The sequence below is a fragment of the Bactrocera tryoni genome, chromosome 4, assembly GCF_016617805.1.
Source record: "Bactrocera tryoni isolate S06 chromosome 4, CSIRO_BtryS06_freeze2, whole genome shotgun sequence".
Lineage (NCBI taxonomy): Eukaryota > Metazoa > Arthropoda > Insecta > Diptera > Tephritidae > Bactrocera > Bactrocera tryoni.
In genome coordinates this window covers 7,092,460-7,119,486 of record NC_052502.1, presented here as the reverse complement: position 1 = coordinate 7,119,486, position 27,027 = coordinate 7,092,460, and the positions used below count along the sequence as shown (strand labels likewise).

At 34.2% G+C, this 27,027-nt stretch overlaps 3 protein-coding genes across 6 annotated transcripts in view; 1 reads left to right on the top strand and 2 right to left on the bottom strand.

Annotated features, from left to right (window-relative positions):
• Positions 1-102: 102 nt before the first annotated feature.
• Positions 103-14,400, bottom strand: LOC120773957 (cell wall protein DAN4). 2 transcript variants are annotated; one of them, XM_040103186.1, is made up of 5 exons: positions 13,570-14,400; positions 3,449-3,708; positions 1,194-1,566; positions 823-1,089; positions 103-750 (listed from the first exon to the last, which is right to left on the bottom strand). In XM_040103186.1, exons 2-5 carry the CDS (start codon positions 3,664-3,666, stop codon positions 472-474), a joined length of 1,137 nt encoding a protein of 378 aa, XP_039959120.1. In that variant the 5' UTR covers positions 3,667-3,708; positions 13,570-14,400; the 3' UTR covers positions 103-471. The 2 variants fall into 2 exon arrangements, with proteins under 2 accessions (XP_039959120.1, XP_039959121.1); XM_040103187.1 differs by lacking the exon at positions 3,449-3,708.
• An 832-nt stretch (positions 14,401-15,232) lies between these two features.
• On the top strand, positions 15,233-19,142 carry LOC120773956 (kelch-like protein 26). 2 transcript variants are annotated; one of them, XM_040103185.1, is made up of 5 exons: positions 15,233-15,426; positions 15,518-16,375; positions 16,465-17,317; positions 17,388-17,768; positions 17,838-19,142. In XM_040103185.1, the coding sequence occupies exons 2-5, from the start codon at positions 16,157-16,159 to the stop codon at positions 18,323-18,325; spliced, it is 1,941 nt and encodes a 646-aa protein (XP_039959119.1). In that variant the 5' UTR covers positions 15,233-15,426; positions 15,518-16,156; the 3' UTR covers positions 18,326-19,142. The 2 variants fall into 2 exon arrangements, with proteins under 2 accessions (XP_039959119.1, XP_039959118.1); XM_040103184.1 differs by having other exon boundaries at positions 15,233-16,375.
• A 5,460-nt stretch (positions 19,143-24,602) lies between these two features.
• LOC120774310 (kinesin-associated protein 3) overlaps positions 24,603-27,027 on the bottom strand; it is a 51,901-nt gene continuing 49,476 nt past the window's right edge. For both annotated transcript variants that reach the window (XM_040103841.1, XM_040103842.1), the window contains one exon: positions 24,603-25,790. In XM_040103841.1, coding sequence (XP_039959775.1) covers positions 25,640-25,790 — 151 coding nt within the window. In that variant the 3' untranslated portion in view covers positions 24,603-25,639. The remainder of the gene's footprint in view (positions 25,791-27,027) is intronic.

The window sequence follows — 27,027 nt, the reverse complement described above, 5'->3', positions numbered from 1 at the left end:
TTTTCAATTTATTAAAATAGCGATTTTAATGTACTCATTTTTATATAAAAGAGATATACATATGTATGTATATGTTTGCTTATATTTTTGTATGTATAAAAATCGTTCATATGAATGTTTTTTATTACATAACAATAACTTATAACTATTTTGTATTAAATACATAAATATTAAGAGCGTATTTATTCTCCAATATAGGGCTCTTAAACGCATATATATTTACCTTACGTACTATCTAATCAGCAGGAATATTTCATGTTAACAATTGGCAATTTCTCTTAAGTAATTCAGCGAATGCAAGTTCGTTTTGCATTTTATATTATTAATTGTATATATGTATATAAATATATATATATACTGGACAGACTCGTTTAATTAAATATTTTGATTTTGTAAAACATTGTATACAAAGTTTCTTAACTGCACATTTTGTTTAAAAATAATTGCTGTTGTTCCGGACTAAGTGGTCTATTAAGAGATTGTACAATCGCAGCACATCAATGTGTAGTAAAGACACTTTACCACTTTATCGTCTTCATCGGCAGCGCCGTCTTTGGCGTTTTGCTTGCTCGATACGCCGTCAAGTTGGTCTAATTCCTTCGTAGTTGAGATCTTCTTTTTCTTTTTCTTGTTCTTCTTACTGAGCAATTCCTTGCCATTGCGTTCGAGAAGTAGCTCATCAATCCATTCAAGATCGTTACTTGGCAATTTTGTATTATCGGATATACTTTCGATGGAATCAATATCATTCTGAAATGGACATTATTATTATTATTTTTTAATGAATAATACAACAGCATTGGTACAGCAAATCGATATTACCTGATGATTATTATTTTCATTTTTATGGTGATGCTTCTTTTTGGGGGACAAACCAGCCACAGAATCTCGTTCACTATGTTGTTTAGGTGTGTTAGACGGCGACGGTGTGGTCGCTGTTGAAGCCGTCGTACCAGCCGATGTATTCAAGAGCACACTCGTTACACCCTCAGGTGGTGGAGTATTAAGACCATTTTTAGGTGGTGATGGCAGGTCATATACGTCGACCTCGTTCGAAATGTCCTTGCCGAGAATTGAAAAACGATTCTCCTACGTTAAAAATATAATATGTTAATGTGTAAGTATATCCATTTACCAATATTTTTAAATGAAAGTCATATACATATGTATGTATATAATTCGTAAATACTTACATCCATTATTTCTGCCGTTGTGGTTGTGGTCACAGTTGTAAACGCAGTTTTGGCCGGCATACTGCTAGAGCTGGGACTTTTGTCACTCTCCGTTGTACTAGAAGTTGTAATAACAATTAATTTCGGTGTGGCACCAGTATCGGGGCTGTTCGGTATAGACACTAGAGGCGTTGTAGAGGCTGTACTACTGGGGCTTTGTGCTGCGTTATGAACATTGGCATCAGCGCTTAAGCTGCCTTCGGCTGTTGAGATAGATATTGTTGGTGTAGTTGTTGAGTTGGTACATTTCTCCACACCCACAGCGCCGAGGGCACAAGCAGCTGACGTTATGCCAGATACTGAAGGACCGTCGAAGAGGTTATTGTCAGGATCGCTAAAGGATAAAAAATTAGAGAAAAAAGCATATTAGAAAACCAATCGGGGGCGATGTGGTGCTTAAAAATGCGTTAGGCCGATGAATGTAATGTGCATATTTGTAAATATGTACAAATGTATGATTGTATGTATGTAAGCAGGCATATGAACGTAGTTAGCCAGTGCGCATTTAAGTTATATGCGGCATTTGATTGTACGATAATTACATGTTTACATGTGCAATGCGATGGAATTGTATGTCAATTATTGGATTTTCTGTATGCGTATCGCGTTCACAACAATGCTTGGGTTAGGCTTAAATGATGATGTCACAAGTATCAAATGACAATGTACATATGAAATAAATAATGGTTGGGTTGTATAATGCACATAAATATAAATATGTATGTTAATGTTGAATGATTTTAAAAATTTTGCTAAATTTTGTTAAATATTTTACTTTTTCTTTTCGATTTAGATATGTAAAGCATACACTTGTGTGACTTCAACACTTGAATATACGAATGACGTACATACATACATATACTTTATTTGACAAAAAACTCTTTTGCACTCAATGACTAATCGGTGTACGTTTCGCTTTTATGTACTCAGATTTTGGATTTTAAGGTTTTTAACAATTTTTACATTGTTTCTTTTTGTCTAAGGTTGCCTTTGTTGTAGTTATTTAAACACCTCCAGAAAATCAGAGCGAATAAATACCAGCAGAAGAAGCAAATTAAACGGATAAAATAACACTGAAAGATGCTCAACATCTTCGGCATCCGCGTTGCTGATGTTGCGCTGTTTAATGAGCAGTTCAAAATCCGGAAAATCTCACGCCAAACAAGCGCAATCAACCATTTGGCACACCAACGCAAGCACTAAACCAAACACCTTCCTCTAATAATAATTGAACAGCTGAGATTGAGATTTGCCAGCAGCATATTCATGTGTGCTGGTTGGATCCAGTCGAGCGTAATATGGAGAAGCTCAAATTGCGAGTACAGTGCCCAGTGATTTAGCTTCACTTCGCTTCAAATATAGGCACTGTGAGCATGGAACGATCACAACAAGCTCGTTCAATGAAATATGATTGCTCCAAAGCTTGGAAAGAGAGACAGTATACATGTATGTATGTCATACGTATGCACTAAATTAAAAAAAAAAAACTTTTGTTTATACATAAGTTGAGCGCGAATTGTAAACAAAAACAATAACCGTCTCATTTGTTGCAAATTTTTGTTATGGAGCGTGCTTATGAAGTTTTGTTTACAATTGTATTAAGTCTCCGAGACAACTTGGACGTCAGTGTGATATAAGTATAAAGTACCTAGATATCCATGGAATATACAAATGTAGATATTTATGCGAAACTGAATGAATTTCGTTTCGAAACCAAATCGATTTGGCGGTTGATTTAATTGAAACAAATAAAATTCTTAAACATTTTAGAAACTATCATTTTCAAGATATGTTATTAGTTATGTACATACATACTATATATGTTAGCTGGTTATAATTTTTTAATATTTGCATATATATTTATATTATTTATGTACAAACTTAATTTTAATTAGTTTAACTTGTCAAACCAATTTAAGTCATGAAGTAGGTTTAAATGTGAATGAATGAATTTTCGAATCGTAATGAAATGTTTACATGCTCGTGTCATTATGACATAAAATGGTGTTTGTAGTGTCAAAACAGTTATTTAAGTAACACAATGATGAATTGTATTTGTATTAACTTACGAATGCTATTTAATGCCATCATCCACTAATTATTGCGAAAGTATGTACAGATTAGATGGAAGATGTTGTAGAACACCAGATTAAAAGATAAAGCAAGTTTTTTGTTTAAATTCTTTAGGTATTGTATTTTATACAGCGAGAACTTACGCATCGAATAGGTCTTTTTGATTTTTACTCCCACCCAGGGACCACACCTCGTTTTTCTTTTGTTCACCTTTGTGCGATACATGTTTGTTGGTGGAGTCGAAACGACCTTTGGGATGGCTTTTACGTCCCCCCGGTATCCAAAGTATGCGGAGACCTGACGAACCAGACTTATTTGATAATTTGCCGCTACTAAAGAATTTATTACGCGACGAAGACATTTTTTCAGTGGTTGTTATTTATAGTTGGCTTATTTTGAAATGCTATTTTGTTTGAAAGAAAGTGAAATATAATAGCATAAATAAACATTTATCTATGTATTATACAAATTAGAGGAAGAAATAAAATTTTAATATATTCACTATTTTATATATCATTAAGATATACATACATATAAGCATCCATTAAAGTTTTACCAATATTGGTGGAAACTATCGAAGTAACGGGGTTTTCAATAAGAGCGCAAAAATAAAACAAAAACGGTTTGGGATATTAATGAATTTTTTTATTCCTGTGAAAGTACCTTCCAAGCCATTATTCATAGAACTCGATTTCCTTTGCACGGCCACCACGGGCACGCTTGCAGAAGTCCAGACGCTGAACCTAATTTTCGACGGTTTTCAAGTATAAATCAGCCGATACTGCTGCAATTTCACGTTCAATATTCGTACGAAGTTCAACAATCGTCGCTGGCTTGTTGGCATAGATCATAGACTTGACGTAGCCCCACTGGAAATAGTCTAACGGCGTCAAATAGCACGACCGAAGCAACCAATTGACTGGGCCATTTCCAAAAAACTTCACCAAACTTTGGCTTCAATAAATCGATTGTGATATTCGCTATGTGGCGTCGTCCTATTGGAACCATATATTATCCTAGTCCATATCATCCAATTCGGGACCAAAATATTCGGTTATGATTGAGCGGTAGCGATTACCATTCACAGTAACGTGCCGGTATTTATTATCACGGAAGAAGAACGGCCCAAAGACGCTGCCGGCCCATAAATTGCACCAAACCGTAATTTTTTCGGGATGCAATGGTGACTCATGGAATACGTGTGAATTGCTGCCTGACCAATAACGCATATTTTGCTTATTGACAAAGCCATTCAGCCAGAAATGAGCCTCATCGCTGAAGATGATTTTCGATAAAAATCCGAATTATTTTCAAGTTGTTGCTCTTGCGTCAATTTGATCTTGTAAGGATGTAGGATCGTATATCTATCCATGATGAAATGGCAAACCGTACTGAAGAGAAGTGTCAATAGAGGGGGAAAATATGGCGTCGTTTGCTGTCCCTATCGGTCTACTTTTGTTTTTCTTTATTAAAAAACCCTATATTATATTATGCCCTAAACTCACAAATACAAAACTGTCAAACATTGGTGTAATGAATAAAGAATAAATGCATGACATTTTTCGCCAAATACCAAATTCTCAAAATACCTCTTTAAGCTTGCCAAAACGATTATGATTCATAGGACCAAGCAAGAACACTAAAACTTTCCGAAGTAAATGGTGCATTGGTTCAGATAACTGAAATACGATAGAAAATCCATTTAATTGAAGACGCAGACAACATTTTTACATTTTCCAAATAACCAATATTTAGAGTTCTGAAGTCTGATTTGAATCGGCTTAACAATTATTGCGTGACTTAAATTTTAATTTTCCATTTAATTTACAAATCTGTAATTTTAACTACTTTTTACCAAACCTTTCATTAAACCATATATGTACATACATACATATGTGTATATAAACCTGGTAAGAAATGAGAGAAACGTGATGTTTATTGTGTGCACGAACTAAAGATATATTGTCACCATAAATTCCATGAGCTTGTGTTGCTTGTAGCATGATTGTTACTCATGCTGCTACAAAATCAAAGACAAAGATCGGCAAGAGTATGCCTGGTCCCAACGGCCCGAGCCCACAACGTTAAGACCGTAACATGTGGAGCAGCTCAATGCAGACGCTCTGTGGAGAACTCAATAGACCACCAAGTGCTAAACAACAACCATAATTCATATATGTAATACATATACATATGTACATAAATATATACAGGCTTAGTAGTAATAAACAATTGCTACTGATCATTGATCGACTATGAGAGAATTGCAGCACGGCTTAGTTAGAATGTTTAGAACATGGAAGACACAGACGCCATTGGTTGCAATAATTCGTAAAATAAAGCGTGTCGGCCGTTCTTTATGGCCGAGGCTAGTAAGTATGCGAGCGCAAAAACAACAAATAACAACTTCAACTTCAATTGGATGCTTTTTGCATAGCGGCATTGCTGGTGCCTCTTGTCAGGTTCGATTTACCTGCCGGCTAAAAAAGGATACTAAACAGCAGATTCTGACGGTCCTCATAGGAAATTAATTAATGTTTTCGTAAGCGAATTTTTAAATAATTTTTTAAAGTAATTTTTATGAAGTGATTCCAAATATTTATCAAACCCTTTATTTTTAATTTAACCTTTTTGATCATCTGTTTTATATTAAAGTCGACAAATACATGAAAGCAATCATTTTGTTTAACTTAAAAATTTTGATAAAAATTAAATATTTTTCGAGTTACGCGCAATCTCGAACGGTTCTGATAATGTCTTCCACTACTGAATTGAAATTTGACTTCTTCGCGGATGAAACCTGAAAAAATTATCTATATTATCAAAAATCTGGTAGGCCCTTGTATGGTGAACCATATACAGAAAATTCAGAAATTTTTATAGTGATGGGATCATTTCTATCTCAAAGACCCGTGTAAAATTTCATGGTTGAGTAGTTCTCGAGAAATCTTACCAACCGTTTCAAAAACACAGTTTCGTGAAAAAAGCGTTTAAAGACGGCACACTTAGCCTAGCTAGCCTCGAGCGCACAAGTCCACCGAAACTATTACTCGTATCAGCTTGAATATATAGGAAAATATTCTAGGGGGGTTGTAGAATTTAATAAGACAATAAAAAATCATTTTTTTTTGAAACCCGTAAACCCATGTCACCCCTTAAATGGCTGTTACTCAAAAAGCATAATATTGAAAAAAATAGAAAAAAAATTTTTTTTTTATTATTTTATATTAAGTCTGCCTCTTAATTACAATAACTAAATTCGGAGAATTTATATACGACGTTCCCATGATAGTCACGTCTACATAACCCGAACGTCACCAATCTTAATTTATAATTGAATATTTTTTCTTAGAATTAGCTAAAAAGATTAAATCAGGTAATTTGTTAATAATTTTTCGGTAACTCAAAAATAAGAGAATTGATTGTAAGTCATGTGTTTAGCCATGCATTTTGCGTTCTGCATACTTAAGCCTTTAAACAATCGCTGCATGATGCATTGATCTTCAAAGCAGATCGCAGCAACTCTGAATGCCTTTACTGCCTTAAGCTTGGTATTGTTGTTTAAAGCTATTGGAATTTCAGTTTAGTTGCCGGCTGCCAACTTGTTTTATGTGTACTTTGAAGAAACAACCATGCGAATAACTTTGTAAGAAGGGCTTGTATACATGCATATGTACATACATACATACATACATACATAACTGGATACATTATATGTAAATGTTTATACAAATCTTTATGCAGCATCAACAAGCGTTTAACGTTGGTAAAAGAGCTGATGCTTTGTTCGACCGCTTCAAGTTCTTTTACTTAACTTTGTTAGTTGGCGGGTGGATAATTTGAGGCTTCACGTTAAAAATCATGCTCCAAAGACAATTTCGGTTACTTGTAGCATTGTTATTTGGAATTTATGTGACCACACCTCGCAGGCCGATTTGTATTTTATTACATTTCTGCTTACTAGTTAAAAAGCGAGTGTCAATTGAAAGAAATTAAAATATTTACGTACGTAACTACAAAAAAAGAGCAGAAAAAATTTTAACTTCGCTTACACCGAAGCTATTATACCCTTCACAGGTTCAAGTTTTCTTACAAAATCTTAATTTTGATTTAGTTGCATTGTCTATACGACGATCTCAACAGAATCATGGTAAAGAAAATCAAAACCTGATGGAATTAACTACCTCAGTACAAAACTGCAAGTCATGTTCAAAACGGTATATCGGAAGTACTGAAAATTCCTATAGGCACTCGATAGAAGACACCGTAGGAACATGATGGGAATACTAACTAGTCACTGTCTCTTGGCGACACACGCCCGCAGGGTGGGGCTGACAGATCGAGAAGACTTTAGGAAATGTCTAGAACAGGACACCAGGGAAACAATGGAGTATATACATATATCTTGCGCACTTATCCCGCATTGGCAGGACTACGCTGTAAACATCTGTGGTCCCCGCGGTATGATACACTGGAGGTATCGTTGGGTGGACTATTCCTCACCTAGCAACTGAACTCCGTCCGGTATCGCAAAGAACCAAAACTGTCTGGGCGTGGCTTATTGGCCTACCAGATTAACCTAACCTAACCTAATGCACAGAAAGACGACTTAGCTTTTCACGCAGATCGTTTGTATGTAAGTATGTATATTTGATAGGGCCTTCGACGTTTCCTTACAAACTTCGGGGTTCGTGTTCGCTCAGGGTTTAAAAATGTAAGCCAATTACGTATAAGTCACACAACTTGCAAACGCAATACGGTCCACTCAAATACATATGTATATATAGATATGTACATACATACTATACATACATACATATGTTTTTATTGAGCCAAAAGTGAAAATAAATAAAACTTCACGCATTTATAGAATACGAAAAATATCTTGTTTGAAATATTCGTAGCGGCAACAAAAATGCCGAAAGATCATAGCAATGCCGCAGCGGGCGACGACGCCGAGAAAGGTGCAGTCGCAAACGAGGTTTCAATTAATTTATCAACGTGCTTTGTTCACTTGTTGTCGTAGATTAAGGTCAAACGAGCTAGCGGACAAACCGCAAAAATACTTGATTGTCAAGCTGACTAAGCAATGATACAATCTTTTTTTTTTTTTTGAAATTTCAAAAATATTGTGGCAATTACAATATTTGACAATAGAATTTTAATTAGACTTAGCGACTTTCCATTGGTAAGCCAGACGATTAACCAAATTTTCGACGGTTTTTCGATATTCGAACGAAATTCATCAATCGTCGCTGGCTTGTTGGCAAAGACCATAGACTTGACGTAGCCCTACTGGAAATTGTGCGTCCAATCGCACGACCGAGGCGTTCACCAAACTTGGCTTAGAATAAATCGATTATGATATTCGCTGTGTGACTTGTGGCGCCGTCCAATTGGAACCACATATTGTCCAAGTCCATTTCATCCAATTCGAGCAACGGCGTCACAGAGATTCCCAAAGCATGAGATCGACGTGCGAGAGACTGATTTGGGTCTTCCTCAATTGACGCGATAGCGGCAGCAATATTCTCTTTGTCTTACTGGCACGGGAACATTTTGTGCTTTGCCTGTGGATTCAAATTTTTCCACTAGACGCTCAATTTTTGAACTGACAAGACGATTATTACGACCACAAATTGGACGTAGCGCTCTTAAAGTAGAGGCCACTGACTCCGTATTTCGGTAGTAAATTTTAATAAATTTTACTCGTTGTTGGATCGATTATCTTTCCATGACGAAATGGCAAACCTTACTGAAGAGAAATATCAAAAAAGCGGAAAGAATATGGCGTCGTTTGCTGTCCCTATCGGTCTACTTTTATAGCGTCCGTATTGAAAAATCCGTTATATATTAAAATGATTAAGCTGATGAGTTCAAATCCGGGTGACAGTTTATCTTCTTGATGAAACTTGGTATGCGCGTTGCTTGGCAAAACAAGTAAGAGTTCGCAGATGATAGATTAAGATATAAAATTCTAATTTGGCACAAGGGATCGAAGTAGCAAAAGACATATGTGGGCAAAAATTTTGAGGAGTGGGCGTGACCCCGCCCTATAATAAGTATAATGTACATACTTACATACAGGGTGGCTAATGAAAGCCGCTACCAAAAAAAAAATTAAATAACTTTTTTTCTATTTAATGAATCTGGTTAATTTTTTTTTTTATTTTGCAGATTGACTTTTACATTTAACAAAAATGGACACTGAAACTTGAATTTGGATTGTCCGCCGCTATCACGCACTGGAGTCTGTAGTTTCGGTTCAAAGAGAGTATAGGCGCAATCCTCCGAGCAGATGGACCATAATGAGACTTGTAAACAATTTTGCCGAGCATGGGACAGTCAACAGAAGACCTTATCATCGAAACCCTTCAGTTCGAACGGAGGAAACAATCGCTGCTGTAGCTGCTGCCATACAAAACAATCCACGTGTTTCGACAAGAAGCTTATCTGCTAAAATGGGTGTAAGCAGACAGTCATTACAGTCAATTATGCACAAAGATTTGGACTTATTCCCATATAAAATTCAAATGGCCAACAAACTGAACGCTGCAGACTTGCCGATTCGCTTGGAGTTTTGCCAGAAGATGCTTCAAATGGTGGAAGAGGATGGAAACATGTTGAACTGTCTTTTCATGCATTTAATTCCATTATTTTTAAAACTAATTAAGCTATATTTAATAAAATTGAATAAGCTTTAACATGAATAAAAGAAAAATGAATTCCATACACTGAAAAAAAAATTATTTGAGTTTCTTAATGTAGCAAGATTCATCAGCCACCCTGTATGTGTCTCCTAAACCACTAAAGCTATAACAACCAGATTAGCCTTGTGCAAATATTATAAGAACTCCTACCGACAGTGTGAAAATGGAAGAAATCGGAAGATAACCCTCTCAATACAAATATAACGGTATTGTTAAAACCTACTAAAAGTGAAATAAATCAATAAAATAAAATAAATAATCAATAACGAGAGAGACATTCAATTTCACCTCCGTGATGGTATGAGAAGGCTTTATGGGAGCCGGTATGAAAATTGGAGGGGTGCCGCCTACTTTTTGGTGAAATCACATATCTCGGGACCCGACTAACGAATTTCGACTAAATTTAGTACGTGGTACTTTTTTCATAGAAACAATTCGTATCATTGTTATCAAAAAAACATGTGGATCAACGGCTGAATTTTGCAAATGACCACCTCGATTGACCTCTAGCGAAAGTGAGAGACTTTTTATATACAATAGAATCCAAAATCGTGCAATGGCGTGCAAGGGGATCCTGTCAATAAGTAAGAGGACCAAAAACCACTACCAAAACAATTTAATATGGGGGTCCATTATTATGATTTGGGTAAGTTTTTCATTATATGGAGTTATATGTACATATTGGATTAAGGAAACCATGGATCGTACTATGTACGTTCGAATTATGCAGGAACTAATGCTACGCTATGCCCGCGAAGAAATGCTGCTACATTGGGCATTGCTATAAGCAAAGACCCAAAGCACACAAGCAAGTTGGCTCACAATATTTTCAGAAAAATAGGGTTAAGGTCATGGAGTGGCCTGCACAGTCTCCAGTATTTATTTATTTTCTACATCAACTGTACATACGTCATAAATTATTAATTATAATCAGCGATGCCATTGCGATCTGAGGAAAATGCATTCAAGTAAATGTCCATTTGTCAGCCTAGATTTATTTCATTTTTTTATAGTAGATATACATACATATGTATGTATGTAAAAGTGTAATTTACCGTTGCAATAAATGCGAATATGGTATTTACTAAAATACTCGGTATATGTACATACATGTATGCATGTATCTACATTCTAGTTGTAAATAACGAGACACCAATTGAATGAGCAGAATCGCTATTCGTAAGTATGTATGCTTACGAAAAGATGTGCTGACGTTTAAAAAAAACGTGTTTTCTTATTTAGGACAAAAAAAAAACAATAAAGACAGAAATTAATTTGAAAAGAAAAAGTGCATGGAGACTTGATGATAAGTATGTACATTGTACAAGCTCTTTATAAAACTATAAAAACTAGCTAAAGTAAAGGTATGTATGTATTATATTTACATATAAACATATGTTGTAATAAATATTAGGTACTTTTTGGTATTTTTGAGTAAATCGTTTCTTGCAATTTTTTTCCAACAACTCAAATTTTTACCAATACCAAACAACATCTAAGCGAGCTGTAATATTCAGATTTTTCTAATAAGTTTTAATGGTATTTTTTAGCGGCACTGTGAGTACGAGTATTTACTGTTCGCATGATCTGGTCTGGACCGGTAGAGCAAAAAATTACAATCAACACGTTGTCGAGACAACGAACAGCCGCAACGACGACTAAATTGAAAATGAAGACGACGTCGATCTTAAGTTTTGTTTTGTTTACGTCCACATACGTTAACGTTTTACGATAATTAATAAAAACCGTTTCTTTATGTATGCATATTCATTTGTTTAGTGCAAACGTTTATATTTATGTACATACATATATGTATGTATATGTGTATAAGTGCTAATAACTTAAGTGAATTACTACTATACTAATTGACAGCGTTTTTTAAACACAGTTCTGTTATTTTTGGCGACTAAATTATTAGCTTCCTTTGTTTGTGTTTTGTAAATTGCGGAATCTATAGTTTTACTCTGTAATGCAAATAATTTTTTAATTAGACCTGTATAAGTACATACATACATATATACATACATACATATGCATGTGATACCCTATTGTTTTGAATTTGAATGCCCAAAATTAAATTTTTGAAATACTTATCAAACTTAGGTCAATTATCAAATAGTGAGATATGAAATTGGTGAGTTTAATTATGTTATACTTGCGCCCATAAAAGTATATATATGTACATATGCATTTAACTTGTTTGCACTTGTAAATATTCAGATTTTATTAATACATATCTTCATATGTAAAAAAAAGCCTCATTTTCGAGGCATTTTTACCATGCCTACACAGCTACATATGTATATGTATGTACCTAAATAAAGCAGTATGATATACACACATACATACATACATACATATATTCATAAAAACAAAACAAAAGACCGATTTCAATCTATGCTGTTGACAATTTATAAATACAATATTAATAATATTGATTTTAAGCTCAAACAAGTTTTTTGAAGGGTATCAAGTTTTGTCGACAAAAAACTAATTAAATACATACATATATTACTAATTTTTATGTAAAATTTGTTAGTATTAAGCAAATAATAGAATTAATACGCTCTGCACTTACTTAAAAACATGTGTTGCTTAAACTCAATGGAGCGAGTGAAAATTCGTTTGCACCTTGCAGAGGCCTATCAAATTTCATATATCATAATACAGATATTTTCTATAATATTATATAACGAAATCAGTATTGAAAAAACTGGCTTTAAGTATGTTCTTCAACATAACTAGCTCCAATGTGTATCACAACATTTTTTTATTGACAAGCAAGAGCAGGAGTCTGATGTTTCTTTATCTTCTTCGACAAAAACCCGTTTACTGGTTGCAGTAACAAGAAAAAAATAGCAGGTTGGATATGCTTTGCTTGGTATATTACCTTTACCAATGAAACTATTCGTGCTTCAACTTCTGGTCTTACGCCACTTACAAACGAACAGCTATTGCTTGTTAGTTAATGAGGAAATTAGAGGAATTAGAGAATTCCATTTAATCAAGATTTAGGTAATGAATTTATTTCTCAATTAATCGACAAACTAGTTCTTGATTTCTTTTTTTTTGTAGATTCGAAAACGTGCCACCAACATGACTATTGCGATTATTTTAACTTACTTGAATGTAAGTAACTAATTTATATGGCGTTTTTGACCTTGTTCTTCAATTAATCTTGAATCACCTACCGTTACGCGTTTAGTTTTTTTTATTTTTTTACTTTCTTGTGGTCATTGAGCACCATATCCCTTTATTACGAAGATGGGACAGATAAAAGGCCATTAACGACAAAGACTCGAAAATAAAAAATTCTGAAATCATACCACTTCGATAGTTTTTTAAGCAAATAATTAAATTTTTTCAAACTATTTTGACTAAGGTTTCTATATTGTTCACATGTTAGATAATCATTTTGATATAAACTTTTTATTTTTATTTTAAAAATGCTAATTATATTAGGGAAGATTTTTGATTTAAATATCTGTAAACAAACTAATATAAATGAATATTTCATAAAATAAAACAAATCTGTGCGCTGGTGTTTAACTTACCTCCACTGTTTGCTATTAAGCAATTTTATGGTGCTGCCTGTTTTATTGCCTGCTGAGATTCCAAACATTAAGATAAAAATGATTTGTCGCCTTAAAACTCACTGGCTGACTAACTAAAGACTGCTTCTGCTTTGACACCAGACTTCTTTCAATGGTACTTGTGTGTACAGCTTACGTTGGTGTAGTGAGTATTTGTGTATCGCTTAGTTCGGCGAAGAAAGTTAAAAACCAGTTCGACAAGTGGAGTTTTTTCGGGTGAACAAAAGCATCCCAGCTTTATCCAGAAAATATGAAATAAGCGCAGAATCACCAATAAGCGCAGTTTTTGTTATGAACGTTATGACCACACAAAGCGAATTATTTAAATTTTTCAAAAGGTACATCTAGCTGGTACAACAGTGGTTTCTTACGAAATTATTTTGAATTTAGTAAGAAAGTTTGTGGTCACATTAATTGCACAAAACAGAAATGAAAAATGTTGACGTTGCTATTTCAACAATTTCAGCAACCAGTCTTTATGCCTACGTGAGGCATTCTTCGCGACAGAGATTTTCTCTACATGTTTCAAATTCAAGCGGTGTAAGAAATGGTGTTGTGTCTTCTTGGCTTTTTCTTTGTAAGTCAACAAATGCTCTTTTGTTTTAAATATAAAGTGATAATCACTTTTTGCACTTGTTGTTAACACTGTTATAAACAAACTTTTTACAACACAATTCTTAAAAATTATATAAACTTGTGAAAAACCCGTAAAGATCTATTAAAAAGCCGGGATATAATTATGCCTTCAAATTAACATAGCAAACAGTATAACACTTCTAAACACTTCTTATTACATTCAATTTCGGCAACAAACTAAGGAAATTTTCTTCAAACAAAATGAACAACAGCAGAGCTGCACTAGCATGTATTTATTTCCATTTGCGAAAGCGTACTTTTACGTATAAAGGTAACACTGACTTAATAGATAACGAATAAGTGGCGCAATAACACAACGATAATTGCAAGACGCTGCCAACGATAATCTTGTTTACGAAAGAGAGGTGTAGGATTGAGAGTAAATATTTACCAGAGAACGTATATTATAGAGAAGGTACAATTGCGAACAGGGGTACAAACTGTCAGAGCCATGATTTTTCTATTAGTGGATTTCATCACTATCGACTCGGAAGGAGAAATCTTAACAGAAATGAGTGAACAGAGCAGAGCATTGAATGAATAATTCATGTTAACTGTTAACAGAAAGCGAAGGGAACACCAAACAAGCTCTGTAGTTTTTCTTGCAAACGCATATAGAAATCAAATCTGCGATTACATAAATTAAAAACAATTTAAAAATTATTTCCCTTATTTTCCAATATATTGTTTGTTAATTGTTATTCCCACAGAGTAATAATATTCATGTTTTTATACAACATTTTAAATATCTATTTCAAGAAAAAATGTTTATTGGGTTGTTGTTGTTTGTTTCGGTCCTTTACTTATTTTTAATGCATAAATAGCCTTCATAAATTCAAATCAACGTTCGAAGCTTATTTATACTCGTTAGTTTCTTATTTTTTACAGAACCTGAGTTACCCTGTGGGTTCTCACCTGACATTTTGCAATTTCGGCCTCAAACGTCATTACGATCTTTTTATCCAATCAAAATTTGTCTAATATTTGTCAATTTCATTTCCTTATCTTATGCACGTTCGCGGAAAAATATTTCTACTTTTGTATGAAAGTTGCAGCCGTTTCACATTTTATAAATTTTGTCGTTAATACTACTCGAAGACTACAATACTACAATAGTAAAATAAATTATTTTGTGGAAAATAGCGTTATGTTCTTATTGGAAAAGTTGGTTGCCTGATATAAGTTGTGCATTGTTTGTGTTTTTCAATTAAAAAGAATTCAGTTTCTGCGAATCTACCATATTGCAAAAATATATCAAATATTCTTGAAATAGACCAACTAGGTTGATCGAGGCTCGTGAAAAATTAATCATACCACAGTTTGTGACTTCTATTAAAAATGTGTATATAGATTTGCTTGTCGCTATGGTTTTGATGTTATAACAAAAATTGGAAAAATAAATAAATTACCATATTCCATTGAAGCCTGCTAAAAACAGTCGAAACGCTTCACACTGATGGTAATGTATAGATGTATGTTTACGGTGGATTCCCCAACCTTGATAATTGTAAGCACATCAATACGAGAATCTTATAAGTAATTATTAATTCAAATTAAGAGGAGAGGGGTGGCAAATTGCGAAGACGTTTTGCTAACTTAAGAGATAAGAGACGTGCTTTTGGAGATAACAAGAAAATCGCTACGAATAAGCGGAAGTGTTCATAGAAAAATAATAATTGCTGTCAATGACATCACAAGTAGCACACCATCAAACCTAAATACGGTGGTGTCAATATAGTGGACTACTTTCACAGACATTAAAAGCCAGTATCTATTCTTGTTGCAACAGTTCCACTTTGTGCTATAGTGCTTTACATGCATTATTAAAAATAAGTAAAATAAGTTAAAATAATTATCGCGCTGGTAACATCTTGAATGATTTGAAGCATTTTTAATTGTACCGTCAGCAAGGATGGCCGGTGGCGTTGCTTCCATTTCGCAGGGTAGCTCCGAAAGCCGTGCTAACCCAACATGCACAGTTTGTTCATCATCAACATATTCTCGTAATGCAAACAATGATAATTTTCTGCAAATCATACATTCCGAAGCGTTGTTGAGGGGCCTAAATGCGTTACGTTGTGCGGAAAAACTGTTCGATGTTACTCTGATTGTGGAAGGACGTATATTTAAGGTATGAACTGTTTCCTTTCTTTTTCTTTTCTCATTTTATAGAAGTAAAATAAACTGAATACAATTAATATTTAAATTATGTTTATTTAGGCTCATCGTGTTGTATTGGCGGCGTGCAGTGATTACTTTTGCGCCATGTTCACGGATGCCATGCGTGAAGCTCATCAATCTGAAATAAAACTGAATGGTATAAACGCTCACGGTATGGAACTGCTGCTGGAATATGTCTATACATCAAAATTGGAATTAGATCGAAATAATGTGCAAGATGTTTTATCTGTATCGACGCATATCCAAATGAAAGCAGCCATTGACGCCTGTTCGCATTTTCTTGAGTCACAAATTGATTTGGATAATTGTGTTGCCATCGCTGCGTTGGCAGACTTGTACTCTCTGGAACCACTCAAAATGAAGGCCTACCGCTACATGTGTTCACGACTCGATGAGTTTGCGCAAACACCGGATTTATTAAGTCTCACATTGGATCAATTTGAACATGTACTTGCTTGTAATTATCCCGTGGATTGCTCAGAACAAAGAGTTCTCGAAATTGTACTGGAATATTGTTTAGAGTCTGACTTAAAGCCAGAGCTGACACGTCGTATCTTTGGAAAGGTACAATTTCATCAAATCGGTGCGTGTGCGCTGAATGCCATTAAGTCCAAATGGAATGCAGAACCTGAACCGAACTCGATTGCATCGGCCTACTACCGGATATTGAAAGATGAAATGATTAAGCAAGAAATGTTGAAGTTGCGATTATCCGATGTCTATGCAGATGATTTACTTTCCGCCGAGGTGTTAACGAACACTCGTGGCATGGAGTTGGCCTTAGTAAAGATTGGGGGCTTCGAAACAAATGGACTCACAAATCGTATCAGTTGTTATCTACCATCCAAAGGAAAATGGGAAAGTCTTACCGTTATACCACACATTGAACAATGTACGTACATTATTAATTTTTCCCGGAAGAACATAACAGCTTAATATTTTTCGTATTTATATATTATTAGGCAACTATGGTACAGCAGTGCTCGGCAACGATTTGTATGTGGTAGGTGGCTCATATGATGTCTGTCTCAAGGAATACATACATCCATTTGGCTTTCGCTACTGCCCCGCCAAGAACAAATGGAAAAGTATTGCGCCAATACAAGCAGACCGTTGTCGTTTCTCCCTGAATGCCATGGGCAGTCATTTTCTATATGCGGTGGGTGGAGTTTGTGAGCTAAACGAAAATGATGGCGGCGCCGAACTGTGGGCACACGATATGACAGTTTCGAATTGTGAACGTTACGATGCGAATACCGACCGCTGGGAGTACTTGCCCGCGTTGTCGGAGAATCGCAGCCAACATGCGGGCGTTGTCTTGGGCGATCAGTTGTATATATCGGGTAAGCGAAATTTTATAAGGCTATAAGTGTTTGTAAACATGTTCAAGTTTTCGCTTAATACCCATATAGGTGGCATTGACCGGCACATTGTACTTGCCTCACTTTGGAGATTCGACACGAAATCTAACACATGGCATAAACTTTGCCCAATGCCAACACCTCGTGCCGACCATGTCCTGATTGTTTTCGATGGTCGCATTTATGCGTTTGGCGGTTGGTATGAGGATCCAGTGACTGAAATGCGAGTATTAGCTGATGCCGTAGATGTGTATGATGTAACCACCGACCAATGGATTACAGAATCACGAAATCCAATGCCTAAGTATTACACCGGCGTAGCGGCCGTCAAGCGAAAAGTTTACTTTATCGGCGGTTTACTCTCAACGGCAACCATTAATCGCGCCACATCCGCGGTACAGTCCTACGACTTGGACACAAAGCAATGGGCCTTCAGTTCGGAGTGGGAGTATCCAAAAGAGGTGTGGGAAAGCACTTGTGCGGCTTTTTATGTGCCACGTGAACGTGATAATGTAAAGTACTACTGGGACGATGTGTGAGCAAACAGCAATTTATTTAATTTTGGTAGTCAAGGAATAAAGATAAGGTATATACATATGTGCTTAAAGCTTATTTAAAAAAAGAATTGAGTGAAAAATTGGCGCTGATTATTTTTATTTATTGCAATTTTTAAACGCTTTTATAAAACTTACCTCATGAAATTAATTGTTTTGCCCAAGTGAAATTATAATAGTGAAGCTACTTAAAAACGTAGAACTCAAACTGAACTCAATGCTTCGAAAATAAATATGTTTTAGATATGTCAATATAATATGTATATCAATTTGTGATTTATAGCGTTGCTGATTTCGTACCTACATATGTATGTATACATATATCTAAAGAAAAACACACGAAATCCAAGTGCAATTTGTTCAGAGAGCAAACATCGAAAATAACAAAGAATCTCAAAATTAAGCGTAAAAATGTTTAAGCATAAAACATTTTTAATCATTTTCTCGCGAACTTTAAGAAAATTTGCAGCTTGTGGAACATTTTATTTCTTACTGCCTTTAGTTTTTATCCTCACTCATTAGAATTTAATGTACACGTCTATTTTTAGTTTTGTTATATGAAGAGAATAATAACGGCATATTACTAACATACATACATACATAAGTAATTAATATTGTATTTAATTGTTATTAACTCTTTGTCATTTTTATATTTTTATAATCCTGGCAGGGCCAATATGAAATAATTTCATTTCAAATCTGTAAACTTATCACATGCACTTTGAAAATATGTGTGTGTGTATGTATATTTATATACGCACTTATTGAATACGTAATATAATTGAATTAAAAAAAAAACGAATTATACGAAATATTGAAGGCTTTTAAATTGTTTTTTATTGCATGTAGTACTATTTATTAATTTTGTAAAAAATGAACTATGAATTTGAAATAAAAAATTGCGTTAACATATATTTGTAAAAACAAAAAAAAAACTATTTTAAAAGAAATAGTTATTAATTTCTAACGGTAAGACTGATAAGTAGAATTCAGAAAAAGCTGTATACAAGGAATGTCCCGAAAGTAAGAGGACTGAGTCGATTTAAAAAAATTGATTGAACAAGACCGTTACAATTCTTTAAAAACTTTCAAAATGGGCTCCCTCTGCTCGATGCAGCGCTGCCAACGCGATTTCCAAGCATTGAAGGCGTCACGTAAGGCATTCTCCTGTATAGACTTGAGAGCCGAGGTGCATGCTGCCTGGATCTACTCTGGCGTCCCAAAAAAAAAAAAAAAAAAAATCGGGATCATACTTAAAGATCTATGACTCGTCACCTGTGATTACGTTATTCTTCCTGGCCCACTACTTGCTAAAGCAACATCTGGGTAAGCCAGTTTGATCATATCAAATATCTCTGTCGTAGATTTACCGAGTTTCACACAGATTTTATTCGCGTACTTCTGCTCTAACGAACGCTGCATTTTCGACTTGCACCACTCACAGAAACACGTCGAGCGAAAATGTTTGTACTGACTCTCCAGGTGCTCGGAGTCAACTGACCAGCCGCTCGTTCGTTAGCTAGGAACGCCCTCTACCGAATCCAGTCGGTGCGCACACGGTCCGAAGTACAGTGGCGGTGGAAGAAAATCAGTTCTATTACTTTCCGGACAAATCCTGTACATTTTGAAATTTTTAATTAAAATGGATATTGGCTTGGAAGTTGAGACGTCGCTTGTCCTATGCACATATAGTGCTACGATTTTGAAAATATACTCTTCACTCTATGAGTTCTGGTTATAGTACCAATAACTGCAACCAATTACAATTCTAAAACTTACCGATCTAAACGAGGTTGGATCTCCGAAAGTACAGCCCTTGGCCGGATGAAACTAACTAACTCTCGTATCTATCCATAATTATGTCGATCGAGAAACCTCTCGACTTTATTTTTATAGACAACAGAACCTTTGTTAACTTTAATAAAGCTAACTGGCACAATTTCAAAGAATTTATCGAGAGGATTAGAAGACTTCGAAAAATCTACGCTTCCTCCAGAACTGAAGAGGTGGACTATGAACTACCTGAGCGGTCGACAATCATCGAGGTAAAAAATTTAAATTGAGAAGAGTTAAACAGGGAGTTCCGTAGGGACCCCAAAAGTACAGATCCGCAACAAAGTCCTCAATTCGCTAACCGGCAGCATATTTGGAAAAGACAAACGTTGCTGGCATTTGGCCGGCCGGTCATTAACTACGCCTCACCAATATGGTCGCCTGGATGCAGTGAAACGCAGACAAGGAAGCTACAAACATATTAGAACCCTGCACTCCGCACTACAACGGGAGGCCTCTTGATGTCTCCCATCGAACACCTGCACGGTGAGTGCCGTGTGCTCCCAGTTAAGTAGCATAATGAACTCCTCTCTAAGTAGTTTCCGCTGGAGTGCTTCTACAGAAATCATTTCGGTAGTACACTAGAACCAGTATCAACACTACCAACAACGTCAGCCTTGAAATCCAACGCAGGATATCTCTTGCCAACAAGTGCTACTTCGGATTGAGTAGGCAATTGAGAAGTAAAGTCCTCGATCGGCGAACAAAAACAAAACTCTATAAGTCACTCATTATTCCCTTTCTGCTGTATGGTGCAGAGGCATGGACGATGACAACAACCGATGAGTCGACGTTACGCAACAAACTTCAGACTTGCACTGACTGTCATTCACAATGGAGACATTAATACCTTCACCGCCTCCCTCTCGGTAAATGGCGTACATGGAGTCAAACCACCACCCATTGCAGACAAAGAGCTCGAGTTGCCGCAAGAATCAAGAGTCACCCTTGCGCAGTTTCGTTCTGGATACTGTAGTTGGTTAAACTCCTACTTATCCAGAATAGACCCGACATATGAAATATATGACCAGCATGCAACGAGTCTCCGCATGACATTAATCACTTTTTTGCATGCCCTGCTAACTCTGACACCTCTCTCGCTAAGGTCCGACCCAGTATGTTTCCTGGAATTACCGTTGGATGACCTCGATGACAACTTTTTTAATCCTTATCATCCTAACGTGGGCTAAGTAACCGTTACAACAACAACAAACCAATAGTAATTCATTACATTCCAATATTAATGATAATTCAAAGAGTGTCAGTTATTTCACTGAAGTGAGTTCTAAATATATAAAAAATAACTCAAATACTTTTGAATTTATTGTTTTGAAACTTATATAATATTTAAAAAAAGGAATAAATTTTTTAACCCAAAACTTACCCTTAATTTCATGCGAAGAATATCTGCTGTGTGCTGATCTCTTCGAGCTTAATGGCAATCCTCCCAAAAATATTAAAAAATCATACTTCAATATATTTTAAATATACAGATGCAGCAATTATTTATTTTGTTTAAGGTATGGCTTCTTACAGTACCCAGTTACAATTTTGTTTTAGCTCTAATTTCAATTTCAGCTTTGAATACAATATATGGGGTTTGTCTGTTAGCATTTACTTTTCACATTTTCTTTTAAATTTCAATTTTCAATTTATACACATATTTTCCGCTAATCCAGTGTCTGTTTTAGTATTTCAACCCTAGCGAATACTTTCGAGGTAACACTCGAGAGCCAACTAGTTCCCTACTATCTACAAGTAGGGTCCGCTGCATTTGTGTCTTGTAGTGGTCTCAAAGTTTCACGACATTTTAGAATTCATTTTTATTATAATTTTTATTTTTTATAATTTATTTTTTTATAATTTTTATTTTTTATAATTTATTTTTTTATAATTTATTATTCAATACAGATTTATTTGAATAAATTCTCATTATTTTTAGAAGCTACTGCAGCTACACATGAAAAAGCTTTGTTTTTATTGTTTTGTATATTCTTTTACGATTTTGTACGCTGTAAATTTGCTTAAAATATTTTACAGATTTGTGTATGTGTAAGCCGAAAGCGCTGGAAATTTGCTACAAATATTTTTTTGTTAAAACAATTTTTAACTCACAAATATTTTTTTCGTAAAATGAAATTTGAAAAAATCAAAAATTCTTAAAAAAATAATATCGTCGGTACATATGTATTTGGTTGTGTTGAATATGCTCGCTTATTGCTTCAATAGCAGTTAGTTACTTAAAAAATATGGCATTTTTCAGCATGAAGCCTTTTAATATAACAAAAAATAATTTTCGAACAAAAAATAATTAAAAAAAAATATTTAATAATTATATTGTATAAATTATAAGTAAAATTATGTTGTAAATAAAATTACTGTTAATAAATATATATTTTTTATGCTGTGTATAAAAATATCGAAATATTTAAAATATGAACACTTTCAAGAGAGCTTGACTGAGGAAAACGTTCACTTCGCATCAAATCGCGTGATCGTTTCTTAAAGTAGCGCTGCACTGTCGCAAGTAAGTGTGTGACTTTTTATCGCTTCTTAATTACTTCGTTTTTTATTATAGAAATTAGTGGTATTCGAAGTTCTTGTTCATTTTTGAATTTTTTAATTTCAAATAAATTGCTTTTTTTTTTAACTTTTAATAAATTGATTTTTAATAGCGGTCTCTTCATTTAAATATGAAACTTGATAAAACTACCTTTTTCAGCAACGAAATGGTCAATTTCGAAACCAGTTAAAGTTTTCCATGCCAAAACCGAAGCCATAAATTCATTTTGCTTCAGAAAAATTTAATCGCACCGAAATTCCGAGCAGCATTTCCATTACTTTTTACAAATATATAAACATATTTACTATCTATATCTTCACCTAAAATGCAAAATAATGTAACATTACTTTTCATAAGTTTACAGGCGGAGCAAAAGCGATATAATTCAAACCACTCATTTGAGTGTTGGTTATAAAGTGGTTATATATTGGTTATATAGTCGTTAATATGCACTCATATTAAAACAAAATTTCAGTTTTCGTTATAAAGTGGTTATATATTGGTTATTATATCTGACAGCGATTTTCGATTGTTTTTGATGATGATTTGTTTTTTCATTTTAGGTGACTATATAGAAGTTTTTTGAACAAACCAGAAAACAATATGGTTTAAAATCAAAAAATGCTCCAAGTTTTAATTTTTTTTATAAATTTAAACTTTTGACACGAGTTCATCTTGAAAAAAAATTTTGTTTTTAAAGATTTGTGTTTGAAAAATACCGTTCGCTCGAAGACTTATTTTCTTTTATAAATTTAACTTTTGATACGATTTCATCTTCGCTTCAGGAAACTACAATGATACAAATTTTTATTTTTAAAATTAATTTTTTTGAATAAATACCGTTACTAGAAATGAACGAAGCTTTAATTTTTATAAATTTAAAAAATTGAAATTGTATAATCTTCGCTTTAAGAAATAACAATTCAATGAAAAAAATTTTATTAAAGTTTTTTTTTTTTGAAAATACCGTTACTAGAAGCTCGAAGTTTTAATTTTTTTTTATAAATTTAAACTTTTCATACGAGCTTATCTTCGCTTAAGGAAATAATAATTCTTTCAATGAAAAAAATTGTTTTTAAAAATTTTATTTAAATTTTTTTTTTTGAGATACCGTTACTAGAAGCCTGAAGTTTTAATTTTTTTTTTATAAATTTAAACTTTTCATACGAGTTCATTTTAGCTTTAGGAAATAATAATTCTTTCAATGAAACAATTTTTATTTTTAAACCTTTTTTTTTTAATTCGAAGCTTCATTTTTTATAAATATAAATTTGATACGAGCTCATTTTAGCTTTAGGAAATAATAATTCTTTCAATGAAACAATTTTTATTTTTAATGTTTTTTTTTTGAAAAATAGCGTTATAGAAGCTCCAATTTCGAAAATTTTTTATTTTCAAGGTTTTTTTTGAAAAATACCGTGGCTAGAGACTGCAGCATACGCCTTAGATCATTCATTGAACATTAGCCACAATTAACAGTTATAAAAGATGGGCACATACTAACGCCGCTACTAAAATCATTAAAAATATAATAATGTATTGAACAATTAATTTAGCAATAAATTAGCCTTAATAACATCTTGTGTATTTTAAACATAGTCAGCATACACGTATGTACATATATTAAATATATAATTAAACACATATCACATTCAGAAACTATTCAAAACACACTGCTGAAAGTGCTTAAATTGCCTTTTGGTCTATAATTCGGCTAAAACTGCATTAACATTTCATACACATACACATACAAATACAAGATATATAACTATAAACACATATGTAAGTATGTAAAACTAAAACAAGTAACTTAAACGTTTAAGAGGACTAGCGTCGATGAATTGCAATGAAATTTTGTCTTATATGCTTTCATTAACCGTTATGCAAGGTTGCCTTTTGAGCGGTTTTTGGGATTTGAATTCTTTGTTTGTTTGGCTGTTGGCTGTTTTCTAGTTTTTTTGTTCTTTCATTTCGCTACATAAATATAATATGCAATATTTTCGATATTCATACATACATACATATATCTTTTGTTTATAAAATAAATTAAGCTACATAACATAACTAGTGTGCGTGCGGAATATAGTTTTCTTAAGACTCTTTTCTAACGTCGCGTATATTCTATGCGCGCATTTCCAAATGCAAGCTACATACTTACATTGAAGCATGTCTAAAATAAGCAAAGCATTTCCAAGCCAATCGTCTTTTACAGTTATAAGTTATAGCAAGCGTGTCTGTATGAAATTTCAATAAAATACAACTCCACTTAAATATTTTTGCACTAATTAAAATTGCGGTTTCACACCACTTTTTTGTTTGCTTTTGTATTCCTTTTGGTTTTCCATTATTACTTATAAACATTTCTGCTTTGCATATAGTCGAAAGTCGAGTTTGTTCTTCAAGGGTTAAACATATCGTATGTATGTAAATGCATCTTATATATACTATATAAATAAACACATACATCTACATTTGCTTGTATGTGTGTATTTCGACTCGTTTTAAGTTGGTTGGTAGGTTGTGACACGAGCGTTGCTACGATTTGGACAGTCACAACAACAACAATTATATATAGTAATATGTGGCAACTACATATTAGCCAAAATATAACAAACTGTTGAGAGAAAGAAATACTTTCTTTACATTTGTTGTTGTAGTGCAAAAGATTATTTTCGAAACAATTGAGGGGGAGTTGAGGAGCGTCTTAATGCAACATTTTCCTTAATTCTTCATACATAACCACATATGTATACACATATATGTATAAATATATGTATCTATACTCTATGTACATATGTACTTTATAACCATGCAACTGCATATAAGTGGTTGTTTTTGTTTACATATGTATATGCATACATATGTATATATATACTTCATATTTTACTACATGTATGTGCAATTTAGGCCATCAACAACTCCTCGTGAAGTCCCTCAACATCCAGCGATTTGTTCGACTTGAACATGTAGTTGCTATCGCCTTGGCTGGATCCTTGCGATTTCGAACTCGAAGTCATGTTGAAGAGATCGTCGAGGTCCTCACTGCGCCGGTAGCTGTTGGTAGACAAATATAAAAATACAGTTAGCAATAATCGGACGCATAAAAATGAAAAGCTTTTTTCGTGATTTAGCTAATTTTATATTTTAAGTACATAAATACATATGCAGGAAATGATTAGCGTACTTTCGTTTTTGCTACGCTTCTTTAAGAATATGTACGAGTATGCATACATTTATGTGTGAGTGTAGCTTCAAGCAAAACAAAATGTTCAGTAATTAATTAATTTTTTATACTCAATGCATTTTTTTAAGGACTCCAGATATATCTAGTTATAACGGTAATTTATAGTACTCGAACTATATATATAGATATTTACTTAGTCTCATTCTTTTCTTATTTAAACTAAAAACTAAGGCGAAGAGACCATATCATCTGATTTATTGAGTCGTGTTAATATGTGACATGGTGCAACCCAAGGAATCTTACTAATACTGTTCACTTAATCTTCTTTTATTTTTTACTTATACAGACTTGACACCGAGATACCACAACTATATTCCTCCTATCATCTGGATTACTTATCGGTAATTCGAAGAAGAGCTTGAGAAGCTGACTGACACGGGTAATGCTCGAAAATTCTACGAGAAGATGCATCGACTACCGGAAGGTTTCAGTACCAGAATATACTCTTGTGGGACCCAAAATGGTGATCTAGTAGCTGATGTTCAAAGCATACTGAAGTAATGGAGGGATCACTTTTCAAGCCTGCTAAACAGCATCTAGAGATGGCGATCCCCATTCCCCAATCGACGATGATGGCATAAATGTTCCATTGCCAGAGTATGTGGAGATTCGAATAGCAATTACCCGTCTGAAGAACAAAAAAGCGGCGGAAGCCGAGGGATTGACGGTCGAGCTATGGAAATACGGCGGCGAAGAACTGATAAGGAGCATGCATCGGTATGCAAGTTATGGTCGAATGATTCTAAGTGTGCTCTGACCAATCCATAAAAAGGGGGACTCTACAATCTGCGCCAAGTACCGTGGGATAAGCCTCCTTAATATCGCATTTAAGGTCCTATCAAGCGTAGTGTGAGGAAGACTGAAACCCACCGTCAACAAACTGATTGGACCTTATCAGTGTGGGTTTAGACCTGGAAAATTGACTAGATTTTTACCATGCGTCAAGTCTTCGAAAAGACCCGTGAAAGGAAGATCGACACATACCACCTCTTCGTCAATTTTAAAGCCGCCTTCGACAGCATGAAAAAGAATTGCTTCTATGGCGCT

Bases quoted from the DNA above. Each gene is read 5' to 3' on its own strand.
- LOC120773957 (XM_040103186.1), bottom strand. From the start codon at position 3,666: ATGTCTTCGTCGCGTAATAAATTCTTTAGTAGCGGCAAATTATCAAAT. The intron at 1,090-1,193 runs GTAAGTATTTAC...TTTTTAACGTAG, and splicing joins CAACGGCAGAAATAATGGAT to GAGAATCGTTTTTCAATTCT. The intron at 751-822 runs GTAATATCGATT...TGTCCATTTCAG, and splicing joins ATGAAAATAATAATCATCAG to AATGATATTGATTCCATCGA.
- LOC120773956 (XM_040103185.1), top strand. From the start codon at position 16,157: ATGGCCGGTGGCGTTGCTTCCATTTCGCAGGGTAGCTCCGAAAGCCGT. The intron at 16,376-16,464 runs GTATGAACTGTT...ATGTTTATTTAG, and splicing joins TGGAAGGACGTATATTTAAG to GCTCATCGTGTTGTATTGGC. The intron at 17,318-17,387 runs GTACGTACATTA...ATATATTATTAG, and splicing joins TATACCACACATTGAACAAT to GCAACTATGGTACAGCAGTG.